The sequence below is a fragment of the Acyrthosiphon pisum genome, chromosome A1 (assembly GCF_005508785.2).
Source record: "Acyrthosiphon pisum isolate AL4f chromosome A1, pea_aphid_22Mar2018_4r6ur, whole genome shotgun sequence".
NCBI classification, from domain to species: Eukaryota; Metazoa; Arthropoda; class Insecta; order Hemiptera; family Aphididae; genus Acyrthosiphon; species Acyrthosiphon pisum.
The window spans coordinates 51,976,985-51,988,989 of record NC_042494.1 but is presented as its reverse complement, the minus strand read 5'-3'; the positions used below and the strand labels follow the sequence as shown (position 1 = coordinate 51,988,989).

The window sequence follows — 12,005 nt, the reverse complement described above, 5'->3', positions numbered from 1 at the left end:
TATAGTGTATTATGGTATTTGATATATAGGTAATTAAATATATAAACAAAGTTTTTATCAAAAATTTGTTTAATCAACTATTTTACTATATTAACTATTGTCTATTTTAATTAAAGTTACTTGTATATTACTGTATAAGAGAGATAAGACAGTGATGACAGTGATTGGCCAATATATGAATACATAGATTTTGACTAAAATATAATTTAATTTTTGTATTTCTATTAAACTGCTTATAAATTATACCAGTGACCAACAGGTTGTTTACCTGATGAAGTAGTGTATGCAAATAGAGTAAAGCAATAAATAATGAAAACGTTATAATTACAATATCATTTTCAAAAACAAATAACACTTTTAATCGTTCAAACCGATTAGATATACAACACAATGATATATTGAACAATGTATCATAATTCAGAGAACTAAATTTGAATTTCAAATTTTCTTAATTTCTGCCTGATTTTAAAACAATTAATTTGTACACCAGTTTGTATTAACACAATGAACATTATTATTTCATAATTATTATGATTATACCACATTTTTACAATGTGTGAGCACAATAGTAATATACATTTTGAGTACAAATAATAATAATAATAATAATAATAAAACAATGATCAGAGATTATCAAAATTATATAATTTAAAATAGTAAAATTTAAACCTTTGTGAAAATGTTTTAATACAAGCAAATGCAAAACATTAAAAAAAGTAACGCACCAAAAAATAATATGTCTGCTTTACTAGTATTAAATTATATAAAAAAAATGTATTATAGTTAATCTTTTTTTTTTTTTTTTTAATTCTGAACAATTCATCTCTTTATTCTTTTATCATTAATTTTGTATTTAATGTGAAAATGACTAGTTGCGCACATAGTAGTTACAAAATTGATTAGATATCTAACTATAGTTATTATTGTTTACAAATAAAACAAATATCTATTAATTATAACAATTCAAGATGACAAAAAAAATATAATAAAATAATAATAATGTATATTATAAGTAAATAACAACAATGATTATTTCAAGTCGTATAGTCCATTTTGAGCTCAACAAACAGAAAATAATAATAATAATAATAACACAAGAAAAAGATATAATAAAATTGTCAATAAAAATAAATAATATTAAATTGTTTTAATTCAATTGACCAAATCATCTTTTAATTTTCAGTGCGACAAAGCGGCTTTCAAACCATTTAAAAATAAAAAAAACAATAAATAAATAATAATACAAGATAATGCTTATGTATTACAATATAATATGCGGTGCATAATTAATGACGTGACTGGATGTTTCACAGGTTAATTTATCTGAGAGAGATCAATGGTGTTGTTCATGACAAAAAAAAAATAAATATAAATATATATGACGATGAAATGAATATCGTTTCCAAATTGACGAGGTTATAGGGAGAGCCTTTATTGTCCCGTAGCAAAGTCCATTGGGCGAAAACGATTGAAATACTTGCAGTGTGCAATGAAAGCACAACAGTTCAGATATCATAATATATTTCACTTTTATATTATTAGATATATTAATAACATTATATATTTGATAACAGATGTCGACACTAATGTCATTGTGCACGTCTGACTTTTATAGGAACATTGTTTTGTGACTTAATCGTTCGTTACACGATGGACTGTCGAATACTCGAATACATTGCTGTTTAACATGACACAATGATACGTGGAGAGATAAAAAATATAATAATTCTTGATAACAAGCTACATAAGGATCAACATAATCCAGACACCAAAATATATAATTAACAGTGTTAGTTTCACGGTTTGGTAATGTATGTCATCGCATGAGGAGAGCAGCACTTAACAATGTACATTATATAATATATAAATTAATATATATTAATATTGTGAAAAATTGAATTGTTATATAATTTGGATGTGTGAATAATAAATATATAAAACTTTGTCGGTCGTACCAATAGATAACAACACCGACGGAGGCCTTTGACAAGAGTAAATCTGTAATAAGACTATTAGAGGCAATGCATGTGCCGTACGATGAATGGAAAGCAGCACCACAACCGAAACTTATTGGGTGTTCAGTCAAAGTAAGCTTTTTTATAAAACAAAAAAAAAGCGTTAAGCTCGTAAATACTCTGTAAAAATAAAAATAAAAATTTGGATTACAAATGTGTATTGTGTATTATTATTGTATTATTAGTTTTAGTTGACTTACTAAATAGAACATAATCTTAGATTTACACACTCTGGGCGTTATCTATTGTCTTCCATCACAACCTGTTTAAACAGACTGTTAGACATGTGACACTTAAGGTCCTGACTGCCAAGTGTGGTTGTACCGTCTTTGGCAATGAACAACTGTAGCCCCGATCCTATTAAACCGAAAAAAATATAAAATATAATATAGTTGAATAATGTCGTACAAAGTATACTAGACCACAGAATAAAATAATAGAACCCCACTGATAGAACTCTTGTTTGGTGGGAAGGGGGGCAAGTTATAGATAAACAAACCCTAGTAATATTATAATTTAATATGTACAAGTTAGAGCTTGATAACTAATAAAAAAATGTATATTGTACAAAATACAATACTAAATACACACACCTTGAGAGATTTGTATGGTATTATAAGTAAAACACTTATAGTTACTGTTTAATGTTTATGATAATATACGTTTACAATTTTAAATATAATACCTATTTACATTTTGTGTTTAGTATTTTAATGTATTTGTTATCAACTAGTTGAAGTAATATATTATTATATTATTTCATATGTATTTACATAATATAAATTATTATAATGTACCTAATGTATATTCATGAATTTAATAGTTTTTTTTTGCATTAGTTGTTAATTTATTCGTATTTGTTGAGTTGTATAAAATATAGTGAATAGCTTAACATACTTGAAATTTGAATCCTATAAAATCCAAATAAGTAATTTAAAACAAATATATCTTTAGTATCAAGCTATTCAATGAAATGGAAACAAATTTAGTTTAGTACCAAGCTCATTTTTAATTTTCAATTTATTTCTAAATGTGTCCTAAAAAGCACTGAATTTGATAGTGTGAAAAAAATTTCGCTTTTTGTTACAATAGAATTAATACCGAAAAAACTTGGGAAAAATGTATTTTTTTTCAAATTCAGGGGTAAACTCGAAAAACTCAAAAACTTACTTTTTAAGTATGGTATTTTATACATAATATTATAGAATAATCAAATTTAACCACTGCACTTACAATTTAAGTTATAGGAACAACCCAGGCAGGTATCCTAAATTAAATGTTTAAAAACGAATTCTTTTTTAAATTAGTATGTTTTCTTAAATATTAAACATGTACCTAACACGCGTAAATAAAAAGATAAAATTATATAGTAATAAGTATATAATATATAGCATAGTAATGATATAGTAATATTTTTATTGTAGGTGGTTTTAGTCTATGGTGACTTATATTTTCGGCGTAAGCTCCTTCCGAAATTCTGCTGATGAATAACGACAAAAATTATAATAGGCAACAAAAATAATGTGATATAATATTAATTGTTAATATATGCCAGGGATGGGCAACTCACAGTAACTAGCGGGCCACTTTTAAGTACTTTAAAATCTAGCGGGCCGCAATGCATAGGAGAAAGCAAAAAAAAAAAAAGTCCTTCAAATTTACTAACATTTATTTTTTAAGCTTTTTAGCGGACATTTTTAAAATAATTTCTAAAAAACACGAAAATAATAGTATAATAAAATTATATGAAGTAATTTGAAAATGTAGCGCGGGCCAGATAAAAAAGGTACGCGGGCCGCCAGTTGCCCATCCCTGATATATATGTAAATTAAACTTACTGGGCTTGTTGTCCTCGTCAGCCGAATGGTCGTCCAGGTTGGTGGCCCTGAGCAGCTGGTCAATGAGACTATCCGGGTTGACCCTGGTCACCTCCACGCGCCCAGTGGCCTTTGCACAGCCATCGTCTGTGACACTACCACCCGTCGCCGCCGACTTCTTGTTGCGCCGCTCCAGGGCAGCTTTGCCGCGATCTAACGAACCAGTCTCGACACCGCTGAGCACGGGAGATGCTTGGGACGCGGATATGGTCGTGCCGCTAGACGTCAGGCTGAAAGGGACACGCGGAGAAAAATCGATCAGAAATACAGACAATGAAGAGCGAGAACAGTGTATGTAGAACATAATAATATAACTAACGACTTAAATATATGAGGCATGCAAGCATATTTTATACATCACGTATAATATATGTATACAGGGGGTTTCAAATTTTGTATGCGTCGTGCGTATAATAGTGACATTGATAGAAAGTAATAAATTAAGAAAAGAAATTAAGAAAATTTTAAAAAGAAATTTCCTAAAAAATGTATGTTAAAATTCGATTACTTATTTAAGTCATTATACAGATTACATTATGCTATTTTATTATATACATTTTTGCATGTCAGTACTGAAAATATACGAGTTTAGGTTTCATTTAAAGTTATTTTTTATATGTATCGCCACTATCTAACTGACTTGTGCAGACTGCAGATATAGGATGGAAAAACACCCTCTCAAAAGAGGGCTTGACCGCAAGTTAACGCAATCCACGCAATTTGAAACACCCCGCATATAATAAATATGTAAATATTTTACGCAATACATGGGGTGCAAGGCGCCACATAATATAATATTCCTAACTATAGTAGGTATATACTATAATAATATGAAGTGAAATGAGTGTAATACGCCAGCTGCGGGTGCTGAAAAGCGAAACGCGCGTGCATAAAAATCATTAAATGTCACCATATTATTATTATGCCCAATATGAGAAACTTGATGCGGCTGAAATATATCACATTATTATACTTAAGATATTAAACTGAAATTTAATTATTGCGTCGAGAAGCGAGAGAAACAATATATTATTATTATTAACAGCAGCGAACAGCGGAACGGCACCATCATGAATTATAAATGTTACGACTTTATGAGTTTTATTTTATTTTTGGTAAATTTACGACTGCGTTAAATAATTAAAATCGATAATTTTCGAAAAACTTTGCCCCGTAAATATGCAGCAGTAAGGGTGACGAAGGGGATACATAATACATTAATACTATTACAATATCATTAATAATTTTCGAAAAACACTGCATTGTATAAGTATATGAGTATAAAACGTAAAAGCAAAATAATATTAATAATAATTCATGCAATGAAAAACAACAAGCGCTTTGAGGATGATTAATTCCATACAACATGAATTTTAAGCACTACCGTGTTTTCAAATATATTATGGTAGCATCATATATTTACACATTTTCTGAGATCTCTGTAATAAATACCACGTAACAATTGTGTAAAAAACAATTAAAAAAAATCCGACGGATTAACTAAAGAAATCAGAAAAAAGTTAAAACTAAATTAAATATTTACAGTTTCGATAAGTTTATCTGTAGCCCGATTCTAAAAAAAACACTATATAAATTAATCATTTTTAATAATACCGATAAGACGATAGCATATCAGCATAGGTTTTTACCTCTGAGTCATTATAATATTATATTATAACATACTATAGAACGTCAAATCAACTCGTATTGGAAAAAAATTGAACAAAAACAGTAATAAAATCGATTATATTAATTAATGCGACATATTATCTATATTCTATACATATATATTATTATACATGCATTATATATTTATATGTACATATACACGATAATCTAATTACACGGCTAAAAAAATTTCTAAGTCAATTGCTTTGATTTTGAAACACATTATTTTTATGTAGTATTTATAACAATCAATATTTTAGATTCTGAGCGGAGCGAGGAAGCTAGTGATTTTACAATGGTGATTTTTTTTTTATCCTTTATACAAAGTGCTTCGATTTCAACATATCGTATCTTATCTTTTAGCGAATTGGATCAATTGACTTTAAAAATGTCATTTTTCGATTTTCTCAATAGTTATTTAATTTCATGGGAAAAACCACCAACAAATTACGAAAAAAACCGCTAAAAACAGGATTTTAATTTCTAACGCTTCGTTTATTGCTATAGAAATTCTATAGAATGAATAAAAAATTGTAACGACTAACGAATAACGATTTTAGTTATTTTGTTGTAATTTATAATATTAATTTAACTTACAGGCTATAATAAATAATAACAATATAAAATATCCAGACTGACAAACCGTCTCCGGTCAGAATCGTTTGTCGTGTACAATGATATTATATATATTTATATCATTGAGTTCAAATTTAAAACAATCCATTATACACTATACAGTGACAAACTTATAACCTACTATACAGCAGAGCAACATCCACTTACTCGCCTTTTTTATTTCATAGTTGGAATCAGAATACTTTTCTAAAAAATGCCATGAATGAATAATTAATAAATAGTTTTTTTAAGATTTATTTAATATTTTGATGAACGCAGTAAAATGGCATAGGTCCAAACTCTGCAAATTATTTAAAAAAAACTATTTATTTAATATTTCCATTTTATAAATATACATCGAACTTTTTTAGCAAAATATTCTGCATCTGATTATGTTATCAAAAAAAAAAATGTCATTAAAAAAAATAGCCTAAAAACTAATTAAAATAGAAAAAGGCATAATTTTATATAAAATGGAGTGTTATAATTAATTCTATACATAGGGTGTAACAGGAAGACGTGAAAAAAAATGATGCTACTTAAATAAATTGTGAAAATTATATGATTAATAAATAATTTAAGAAATATACTCTTGTCAGGAAATTCCCAAAAATAATGTTTTGAAAAAAGTTATTACGTTCTAAATTAATTTAGACAAAAAATATTGATATTTTAAAAAATTCTAAAAGATAAACTACTTGACTTAAATAAATGTTTTTACCATCAAAATTGTTCTTATAAACAGATCTAAAAATTGCTTTTCCTGAATTTTTCCAAAAAAATTTGAACCAAATTTGAAATTTGGTATTTTTATTATTAAAAAATAAAAAACAAATTTTATATTATACGTGTAGCACAAGTGACTATAAATTATATATTAAAAAACAATTTTAAAATATTGATTAGAACAAAATCTATATCATTTGTCAGGTCTTCCTGTTAAACTCTGTATATGAAAATATTATTTTCAAAATCACCCCAAATTACTAAGAAAATATGTATTTAATACCAATATACATGTATACTGAAACCACGTTATGAGCAAATATATATTGTGTATATAGGTAGTATGTACTATTCCAAATCATCCGACGAATGGAAAACAAAACGGTTAAAAAAGAAAATCCATGCAATATTATCAACTATCATATTCGAAACGAGGATAATTCGAAAATTTTAACTGGGCAGCAATAAAAGCTGTAAAAATGACGCAAACGACGGGTGCAAGTATATTATATGACGCATAGACACATCTCATGCACACACACACACACACACACACACACACACAAACACGAACGCCAACCGACTAACATTTGGCTCGGCCGCCTGAACGGAGACGACACTAAGGTGTCGGAAGTGCTGAGCGATTTGTCCAGTTCCGGAAGCTTCTGAAGCGAGGTCATGTTGAGCAGGCCCGGCAGAACTGTGCCGCAACCACCCGCAGCTGTGCTTTCCAACAGCAGTTTGCGGTGGTGCATACAACTGCCCCTGAACACGCACAACACACACACAAAAACGACAATGTACAAGAGTTAAGTGCATTTAGATTATGTATATAAGTAGGATGTATATACGTAACTCAAAACCTCTTATAGAGCTAAAGAACCCTCCAGCCCTCCCCAGACACCCACCCATAAGTCTTAAAATCGTTTGTAAGCATAAATTATACACATATTATTGTATACAATATACAGCACAGAAATAATATGTCGAGTCAGTCTATCGCGATACAAATATATAGTAAATCTGGTTCAAATTAATACTTTTAAATTGTTTTTTTTTACATTTATACGTTTTGAGTATATATTATGTAGATATACATATATAATATATATCTTATTATCATACAATATTCATAATTCAACACTTTGAATTTGAAACAGATTTATGAAATGTACATTGCGATAGACCTACTCAACAAATAAATTCTATTTACTGAACACATGTAAAAATAAACACGTAATATTTTTTTCAATATGCTTCGACGTCGATATATATTTCACATACGTTATATACATATTACGTTCGGAAAACCTACTACATAGTACATACATATTGTATTTATATACATTTTAATTGTTATAATGCAGTTGAAGTCGTCAGCAAAATAATTTTTTTTTACTAACACAGACGCAGACAAAATATAATAATTTATAAATACCTAATAAATATTAACGACTATTACTAAACACATTTTGTATATTATATTTTATCAAAATCAACAAGCGCGGGAAGGAATCGAGTGATTAAATTAAAATTTGACATAGGTTTATCATGTACTAAACAAAATTAAGAATCATGCAAGTAAAAAATTAAGAAACCTCCTAATTTACGTTACAATTTTTTAACATATGAGACAGATTTTCTTCTCATATCAATACATAAAAATATATTCAAATTGATAGGCAATATATTTTATGTCTTTTAGATACTTTTTTTAAACGACAACTTCTATTTTTATCTTTTGAAATTATTATTCTTGTATAGAAAAAACATTGATTGTTGAAAAAATTTTTCATCAAGTTTAGCTAACACCACGAAGTAGCGGTTGCCGACTATGTCTCACAAAATTGATCTCTACAATGGTCGTCTAAACTCAATAAAAATAAGCAATTCATTTAATATTAATAATTAATAGTTCTGTATACCCATACTCAATGGCGTCCGCGGGGGGGGGGGGGGGGGGGAAGTCCAAGTAGGGGCAGTTGCCCCCCTTAGCTTTTTCTGGGTTGATTATCATAATTATTATTGATGATTTTTATGTTCTATAAAAACTTAAAAATGCCCTAACAATTCTAAATAGTACACTAAATTATTTTATTTTTAATATTTAAGATATAAATTCGGTATAAATTATAATATACATTTGAAACCTTTAAATGATTGTATAACAGTTCTACAGAAAGAACTTATCATTTGGACAACTTACTTATTTAATCTGAAAGATAATTTTTTTCTATACCCAATACCCATAGGTTTAGACTTTCGATCATATATTTATTATAAAAATCATGTAAAAACAACATGTGCAAATTTTAAAATTAAATTTTAAATTTAAATTTAAAAAACTTTAAAATGCTCTAAAAATCTTTAAATGCAAAAATAACCTTATTAATTTAAAATCTTCAAAAAATTTAATGTAGGTCTGTTATAAAACAAGTATCGCTAGATTTGGAAAACAATGCAAAGTGCATCATAAATCGTAATCCTAACCTCAATCATTATACCGTTGTAATATAAAATATGGCAAAATAAACTTTTTTTAAATAAAAAATAAAAATATTTTCTTTTTTCTACAGAGTGATTTTTATTGCACTCGATTATGAATGTCAGAACTAAAAACGTTATTTTTATAGATTATGAGATGTAGTTTAAAAAAATTAAATGTTCATAGATGGCATACCTACAATAGTTTCAACTTTTCAAGTTTGTGGTATAAATGATTGAATAAGCTAAAAATATTTAATTTTCTAAATTACCTAAAATTATAAAATCAACTGTAACATTTTATTTATTAAAAAAATGTATTTAATAATTTAAAATTACTTAACAATTAATTGAAACTAATGCTGTAATATTAAGTTTTAACTAACTATCTACGTATATAATTCATAATTAATATTTTTACGTTCCTTGCCTATATAAAAGAAAACATGTCACAAAAATACTTTATAACTAATAGGATAGTGAGACAAAAAATTTAAAGGAAAATATTTTGCCCTCTCCTTGACAAAGTCCGGCGGACACCCTTGCCTATACTGACCAGGTTATTGTAAACTGTTAGTTCATAGTTTGGTAATCAGAAACATTTCTAAAGAATATTTACAAAATAATTAAAATATAGTTCAATAAGTGTAATATATAGTATAGTTTAATTTGTAAATAAACACTTTACCAAAAACAAAATCCGTCGGAAGAAACAAGAATGTCTTAAACGCCAGAAACACACATCCCGTATTACATATAGGTATAGATGTATACTGTACATAAAATGTGATTAAAATTATTGTAATAATATATAAGAATATATAAATTGAAGTCCACGTGAAAATATGTATTCTATATAAAGGTATACGTCCGTATCGACGATGATAAGAGCATATACGAAGGTAGTTAAAGTGAAGGCTGAAGCGTGTTATCTTAAGAAAAAGACAGCAGGTGGCGTAGCTCGCGGATGCCATGACGGCAGGAGGGTCGTTACCTATTAGGGGAATCTGGGGTTAGGGGCGACAGGCCAGGTGAAGAGTTGGTCCGGGGCGACGGTCCGGACCACGGCGGGAACCGGAACCCTCCGCCGTGCTTGTTGTCCGGAGTCCGGAACGCGTCCTGGTGGGTGCACACTTGAGGCGACGGCGGCTGGTGTTTGGCCTGGCGTAGCGACCAGAATCTTGACCGAGGGCTGCTCCACAAGGGCGTAGTGGGAGGCTGCTGAGGGTGCTGTTGATGCGGTGGCGACGGTGGCGGCGTGGCCGGCGGCGGCAACAGACTAGGCGACCACACGGGCCAGGACGGCGACCTGATGTAGGTATGTCACAATAGTAGATAGGTAGGTACTTCGCGATTTCGACATTCACGTAGGTACGCAGTAATTATTAAATAGAAAATACTATGATATATTATATTATTCGTCCGCATTCAAACATAGTAATATAAAGATAAGTAGTAATATTATATACTAATATTACTGTTATGTCTACAAAAAACTTGATAATATAATATACGATACGAAAAAAAAATTAGCTCTGCAGCGGTTAGCGGACGGAGGAGAACGATAAAATTCTAATGATCGTGGAGATGACCCACCGAATTTTTCTCAAATCAATCTAACCCATATCAACATTTAGCAAATAATTAGCAAGAATTAACGAGTTAGGTTGTAAAATTTGTCATGCTTTTCAAGTACGGGACAAAAATAAAAAAAGGCGTGGGCCAACTTCACGTAGCTCATCTTCTTTCACCCACACGTTCGAATTTTCGAAACTGCAGGTATCGTTCGATTCCTTATAGTTAGCAAGTAATTCTAAGTCCATAAAAAAAATGTGCAAGACCCTACGACCTGTGCGAATCTTAACCCACGCGTTCGAAACTGGTAAAAATATGTGGGCTGGCTCACCGAACTTCACAAATTCGCACAGGTCGTAGGGTGGACTTGCACATTTTTTTTATGGACTTGGAATTACTTGCTAACTACAAGGAATAGAACGATACCTGCAGTTTCGAAAATTCAAACGCGTGGGTGGAAGAAGATGAGCTACGTGAAGTTGGCCCACGCCTTTTTTTATTTTTGTCCCGTACTTGAAAAGCATGACAAATTTTACAACCTAACTCGTTAATTCTTGCTAATTATTTGCTAAATGTTGATATGGGTTAGATTGATTTGAGAAAAATTCGGTGGGTCATCTCCACGATCATTAGAATTTTATCGTTCTCCTCCGTCCGCTAACCGCTGCAGAGCTAATTTTTTTTTCGTATCGTATATTATATTATCAAGTTTTTTGTAGACATAACAGTAATATTAGTATATAATATTACTACTTATCTTTATATTACTATGTTTGAATGCGGACGAATAATATAATATATCATAGTATTTTCTATTTAATAATTACTGCGTACCTACGTGAATGTCGAAATCGCGAAGTACCTACCTATCTACTATTGTGACATACCTACATCAGGTCGCCGTCCTGGCCCGTGTGGTCGCCTAGTCTGTTGCCGCCGCCGGCCACGCCGCCACCGTCGCCACCGCATCAACAGCACCCTCAGCAGCCTCCCACTACGCCCTTGTGGAGCAGCCCTCGGTCAAGATTCTGGTCGCTACGCCAGG

The 12,005-nt window shown here is 30.0% G+C and overlaps 1 protein-coding gene across 4 annotated transcripts in view; it reads right to left on the bottom strand.

Moving 5' to 3' along the window:
- Window positions 1-323: 323 nt before the first annotated feature.
- LOC100161902 (protein FAM102A) overlaps window positions 324-12,005 on the bottom strand; it is a 34,682-nt gene continuing 23,000 nt past the window's right edge. For 2 of the 4 annotated variants that reach the window (XM_008184475.3, XM_008184474.3), the window contains 4 exons: window positions 10,380-10,694; window positions 3,854-4,122; window positions 2,216-2,372; window positions 324-2,135 (listed from right to left, as the gene is read on the bottom strand). In XM_008184475.3, coding sequence (XP_008182697.1) covers window positions 2,254-2,372; window positions 3,854-4,122; window positions 10,380-10,694 — 703 coding nt within the window. In that variant the 3' untranslated portion in view covers window positions 324-2,135; window positions 2,216-2,253. Of the gene's footprint in view, window positions 2,136-2,215; window positions 2,373-3,853; window positions 4,123-7,489; window positions 7,667-10,379; window positions 10,695-12,005 lie in introns of all 4 variants that reach the window. The other 2 variants (XM_029487250.1, XM_029487251.1) reach the window with 2 other exon arrangements.